Genomic DNA, 6,000 nt, shown 5'->3' with positions numbered 1-6,000 from the left:
AGTTGAAGCTTGGCAGCCGTCACCGACTGGTGGCCCGCGAGAAAATGTTGGTGGTCCGCAGAAAAATCTTTGCATTTTTTTATACTGCAATAAATCAGGGTGACACGGTGGCTCAGTGGCTAAGACGCTGAGCTTGTTGATCAGAAGGTCGGCAGTTTGGCAGTTTGAATCCCTAGCGCCGCATAACGGAGGGAGCTCCCGTTCCTTGTCCCAGCTACTGCCAACATAGCAGTTCCAAAAGTATGTAAAAAATGCAAGTAGAAAAAAATAGGAACCACCTTTGGTGGGAAGGGAGCAGCGTTCCGTGCGCCTTTGGCATTTAGTCACGCCGGCCACATGACCACGGAGACGTCTTCGGACAGCGCTGGCTCTTTAGCTTTGAAGAGATGAGCACCGCCCCCCTAGTCGGGAACGACTAGCACGTATGTGTGAGGGGAAACTTTACCTTTAAATCAGGGACCCTCAAGTTACGGCCCTTGGGCTGGATACGGCCCGTCAAAGCAATTACTCCCGTTCACTGACGGGATGGGGGGGGGGTCCTTCAGGCACTTAGTTCAGCTGCCTGTTTAGTAGCCCCAGCCCTTCTCCTCCCTCCCTGGGAGTTCAGGTGCTTCAGCGAAACTTCGGGCGGGTTCCTCAAAAGAAAAGTTTGCAGGGGGCTGATCTAGCCAGCTACAAGGCAAACATTCGTTCTTGGCTGTATTTGAGATTCCTAGTTGCAATGGACAGCAAAGCCAGGGGTGACCCCAGGTGCTTCTCTCTGCTAACAGGCGGCCAAGCTAAGTGCCTGAAGGACCACATGGCGTCACTAATTCATATTAGTGGTCCACGGGATTTAAAATTACAAATGTAGTGGTCCCTTAGGTCCGAAAGGTTGGCGACCCCTGAATCTTGAGATAGGAATCTCCTGGCTCCACAGGATCATAAATATGCTTTTGGGTTGCTGCAGGGTGGATCATTTGTTTTGAGTCCAAGACGGAAACTCCCCTAGCCCCAAAGGAAGCAAGCAGGTGAGGCCACAATCTGCCCAGGTGTAGAGAATCCGAAATGCACCTCCTCCTCAATAGCAGCTCACGGGACAGGAGGAGGCCCCCCCATTCCTAGTTATTATTATCTGATAAGCGCACAGGACCAAAGTTTGGAACATTGATCGGTCTCCCAGATGACAAGATTGTCCAGACCGTTCTTCCTCAATCGTGACCACTTGAAGATGGGTGGACTTCCAAAATATCTCCAGCCAGCATTCTGGGAGTGGAAGTCCACTCGTCTTAAAAGTAGCCCAGGTTGAGGAAGGCTGGCCTAGAACCTCTTGTGCTTGACTTCAACTTTGTCCCTTATTTTTTTGCTCCACGGTCGGTCTAGGGTATGAGGACTGGAGTCCAGGTTTCTACCCCACAAATTCCTAACACCACAATTCCCCCCCCTCCTCCCCGAGAAATCTGAATTATTATCTCTTCATCTTTGATTTTCTTTCCCATCGGCCCTTCCTAAGACAGCACAGAACACAGCAGACCACAGAAAGTGGGAGGGGGGAGATCCAGGAGCCAAGGGGGGCAGGGACCATAACTGCATCTTCCATTAATCCAAAAGTCCAAAACATATGAAGAACAGTTGCCGGATTGGGGTTTGGCTAGTCTAGAGAAAAGAAGGACCAGGGGGGACACGATAGCAGTATTCCAGTATTTGTGAGGCTGCCACAAAGAAGAGGGGGTTAATTTATTTTCCAAAGCACCAGAAGTCAGGACAAGAAACGAGGGAAACTAAAGAGAGAAGCAACCTGGGATTAAGGAGAAACGTCCTAACGGTGAGGACAATTAACCAGTGGAAAACAGCTTGCCTGAAGACGTTATGGTGCTTCATCACTGGAGGTTTTTAAGAAGAGACTGGGTAGCCATCTATCTGATACGGCATGGAGTTTCCTGCTTGAGCAGGGGCTGGACTAGAAGACCTCCAAGGTCCCTTCCAGCTCTATTCTGATTCTGAAGTGGACCACCTGCAGCCCCAAAGAAGCATGCTAATTATGTTGGCTATTGTGTTTTTCCGCCATTTGCAGCAAAGAATCAATGACAACTCAACACAAGTTGTCACAGTTCAGAAACAAAGAGCAGCCACAGATTCCCACCTCCCACGTTGATAGGTTCATCAATATATGCGATACAGCCACTCCTCCCTCCCTCCCTCCCTCCAACCTGCCACAAAAAAAATGGTTAAACGCGGCCTTGGGTTTCCCAAAGATGGATTCCCCAGACCACCTGGGCAGAGGGAGGTAGATTTCTATAGGGGGGGGGGGAGAGAGAGAGATGTGAATAGAGTCCTTTTTTCACGCACTCTCAGAAAAGTGGAGAATAACAGGAATCCAAATCTTGGCACACCCTAAATCTTAATCTGAATGAAAACTGGATTGTTCTGTAAAGGACCCGAAGGTCTGAAAGTACAATTGCCATAACAACAAAAACACCTAGTACCACTCTACAAAGCCCTAGTAAGGCCACACCTAGAGTACCGCATCCCGTTATGGTCACACCACTATAAAAAGATGTTGAGACTCCACAAAGAGTGCAGAGAAGAGCAACCAGGACGATGAGGGGACTGGAGGCTAAAACATACAATGAACGGTTGCAGGAAATGGGCATGGCTAGTTTAGTGAAGAGAAGGACCAGGGGAGACACGATAGCAGCCTTCCAATATTTGAGGGGCAGCCACAGAAAGGAGGGGGGTCAAGCTATTTTCCAAAGCACCCAAAGGCCAGACAAGGAATAATGGATGGAAACTGACCAAGGAGAGATTCAACCTAGAAACGAGGAAACTTTCTGACAATGAGAACAATCAACCAATGGAACAGAAGTTGCCTTCAGAAGTTGTGGGAGCTTCCTCACTTGACACTTTGAAGAAGAGATTGAACTGCCATTTGTCAGAAATGGTGTAGGGTCTCCTGCTTGGGCAGAGGGGTTGGACTAGATGACCTATAAGATCCCTTCCAACTCCAATCTGTTAATCTGTTAAACATAATATCACACAAACACACACAAACGCATGGAGAAAGCGTGCAAAGGGAAGTGCGGCGCTGTTCTGCATAAACGAAGAGGAAAAACCGCAACATCAGTTCCCTGCTTTTGAAAAAGGATCGGCACAGGGGCACCGAACACTGCTTTTTTTTTCCAAGAGAATTTTAATAAGCTAAAACCGCTTGCTTGCACGCACGCGTGCTCTCTCTCTCTCTCTCTCTCTCTCTGGGGCTCTGTTTCATTGTGGGGTGTGGGGGTTTTGTTTCGTTTTTTTGCTCGTTTTCACGGTTAAAAACGCCGCCGCCGCCAACGTGGGCATGCAAACTCTTCAACCACTCCAACCGTTCACAGGAATTGGTCCAAGTCCGCCCACTCAACTCTACGGATGGGGAGGATGGAGCTGCTGCGCTTCCCCCTCCAGGGCTGTCGTCGTTCCCCCTCCCCTTCCTGGCATCCGCGGTCCAGACGTTGTCAGTGGTTGCTCCCTCCGTTGGGTCTCGGTCTTCAGCCGGGCAGAGTCCATTTATGGTCTCCAACAACGGTCCCTTTTCCTGCCCCCGGGGACAGCGCCAGCACAGTCTGAAGGGAGGGGCTCCTCCACCCCCTCAGTTTGTATAGACCTGAGTGCCGATTACACGCATGATCTCCTTCTGAATTTTAGGGTCCTGAGTATTGATGTTGGCGTCCCCGACTTGGCCGTCTTCGTACCTGTGAGGATTGGTGGGAGGGGGGGGGGGGGGGAAGAGAACTATGAAATGGTCTCTTTTCGGGGAGGAGAGGTTTTCCCTCCTTCCCATCAAGCCCATTGCTGGGGATCTGGGCTCCCGAGCCATCCCACGGAGGGAGAGAGAGAGTGGGCCCTCCTCCCACGTGGTTCAGGAGACCGAGCTTTTACTCACACAAAGAAAAAGCGAGTGCAGACGTGGTCAGAGACAGGACAAACCCAGATGTTGCCATGCTTCTGGAGATCCTTTGATGTGATCACTGCAAGGGAAGAAGGGGATTCAACAAGGGAGCAGGGAGAGTCCCTTTCGGGAGAGGGGGCGGTCTATAAGCGCTAAGAAATAAATAAATAAGTTGACAAAGCTTGCAACCGTTGGCTCCTTTATGCCAGACAGCCAGACTGGGCAGGGTTCCAGGGTAGGAATCGCACTTTAAGACTTGCATACCGCTTCACAGTGCTTTTACAGCCTCTTGCTGTAAGCGGTTTACACAGATAGCCTCTTGCTCCCAACAATCTGAGTCCTCATTTTATCCACCTCGGAAGGATGGAAGGCTGAGTCAGCCTTGAGCTGGTCAGGATCGAACTCCAGGCTGTGGGCAGAGTTTACCTCCAATACTGAATTCTAAGCACTGTGCCATTATGATCCTTCCTCCTTCCTTCCTCCCTCCCTCCCTCCTTCCTTCCTTCCCTACCACTTAGCAATAACACTTAGACTTATATACCTCTTCCCAGTGCTTTTACAGCCCTCTCTAAGCAGTTTTACAGAGTCAGCCTCTTTCCCCCAACAATCTGGGTCCTCATTTTACCGACCTCGGAAGGATGGAAGGCTGAGTCAACCTTGAATTGATGAAATTTGAACTGTCGGACTGCAGCTAGCAGTCAGCTGAAGTAGCCCGCAGTACTGCATTCTAACCACTGCACCACCTCAGCTCTACTGCCTGCCCACTGTTAGAATGGACTGCAAGAGTAATTGGGACTTCAGATTAACTCAGCAAAGCCTGCATGATGTCCGAAAGGTGATTTTTTCCAAAGGCAACTGGACTTCCTTGGTATTTCCCTTGAAAAGAACTGAAGAAGCTCCTTGGATGAGAAGCGAAATGTTCTCAAGGGAAAAAAAAAAACCAACCTCCAAGAAAGCTCTGTTGCCTTTGGGACAACCACGTTGTCTGATGGTTGAGAATCTCCATGGACAAGATTTTTTCCACCTCTTTTCTTTCTAGCAAATAATCCCATCGATTAGCATTTGCGCGAACAAGGAAGTCGCTTTACGTTGGTGTGTAAGTGGGCAGACAGATGATCTCACAGGTGTGAGATGGACTGGACGATTGAACGCTCACTTTTCAAACTCACCTTCACAAAGTGCGATGCAGTTCAGATTGCGACTCTGCAGGAATCTGGACTGGATGGATCGCGTCTGGGGACGAAAGCAGAGATCCAGAATCAGCCCCCCACCCCACTACACACCTTGCTTGGGCCCCAAATTTCCCCACTCTGCCCTCCTTGAGTACCTGTCCCTGAGCCCCCCACAGGTGCTCTCTCTAAAGAAATGGGCGTCCCTCATCACAACAAACGTGCAATGAGGAGAGAGCGTGGGAAATCGGGAAATCCAGGCGGTTCAAACGAATAGAAGGGTTTGATTGCAAGCTTAAGTTCTCTACAAGAATCTGACCTACTAACGGTCAAAGCAAACTGGCGGTAGAGAAGTCAACGCAATTCAAGGTGGGCTGGACTTAGATCTCTCGTGGGCCTGAAGGGACTGATGATGTGGCCGGCCCCCTCCTTTGGACTCGGCCAGGTCTCCTCCTACATTTGCTTAGGATACCCAATGTGGCAGGTCCATGGCAGATCCAAACATCAGCGTAACGGCTGTGCATGCAATCCGTTACCTGGGGAATCGTGTTCATTCTGTTGTACCTCTGAACCAGCTCATCCTTGGAGGGCATCCGGTGCTGCCCTTTCCCCATCCCTGCATGGACAATAAAGGGGGTAAGAAGAAGCCGCCATGGGGGACGCCAGGATTTGGTTGATCTCCTAGCCCCGTGATGGCGAACCTATGGCGCGCGTGCCCAAATTGGCATGCAAAGCCATGTGGCCCGGCACACGCGGCCTTGCCTGTTTGTCTTCCGTGTTTCTGGCACGCACACACGCACGACGATCAGCTATCCCTCACGCGTGCAGCAGTGCCGAAAACCGGCGTGTGCATGTGTGCCGGCCAGCATGCGCGCTAGGAATTGGGAATTTGGTTTTTCCAGAGCACAGCCCCGTGTGTGC

General features: G+C 50.5%; 1 protein-coding gene across 5 annotated transcripts in view; it reads right to left on the bottom strand.

Moving 5' to 3' along the window:
- Nucleotides 1-3,156: 3,156 nt before the first annotated feature.
- PARP6 (poly(ADP-ribose) polymerase family member 6) overlaps nt 3,157-6,000 on the bottom strand; it is a 28,809-nt gene continuing 25,965 nt past the window's right edge. For 4 of the 5 annotated variants that reach the window (XM_081964635.1, XM_081964637.1, XM_081964636.1 and 1 more), the window contains exons 20-23: nt 5,616-5,695; nt 5,080-5,143; nt 3,905-3,989; nt 3,157-3,713 (exon numbers count right to left, since the gene is read on the bottom strand). In XM_081964635.1, coding sequence (XP_081820761.1) covers nt 3,611-3,713; nt 3,905-3,989; nt 5,080-5,143; nt 5,616-5,695 — 332 coding nt within the window. In that variant the 3' untranslated portion in view covers nt 3,157-3,610. Of the gene's footprint in view, nt 3,714-3,904; nt 3,990-5,079; nt 5,144-5,615; nt 5,696-6,000 lie in introns of those variants that run through there. The other variant, XR_014176348.1, reaches the window with a different exon arrangement.

This window comes from Natrix helvetica, assembly GCF_964273705.1.
Source record: "Natrix helvetica genome assembly, chromosome: 12".
Lineage (NCBI taxonomy): Eukaryota > Metazoa > Chordata > Lepidosauria > Squamata > Natricidae > Natrix > Natrix helvetica.
This window is presented reverse-complemented; position numbering and strand designations above follow the sequence as displayed.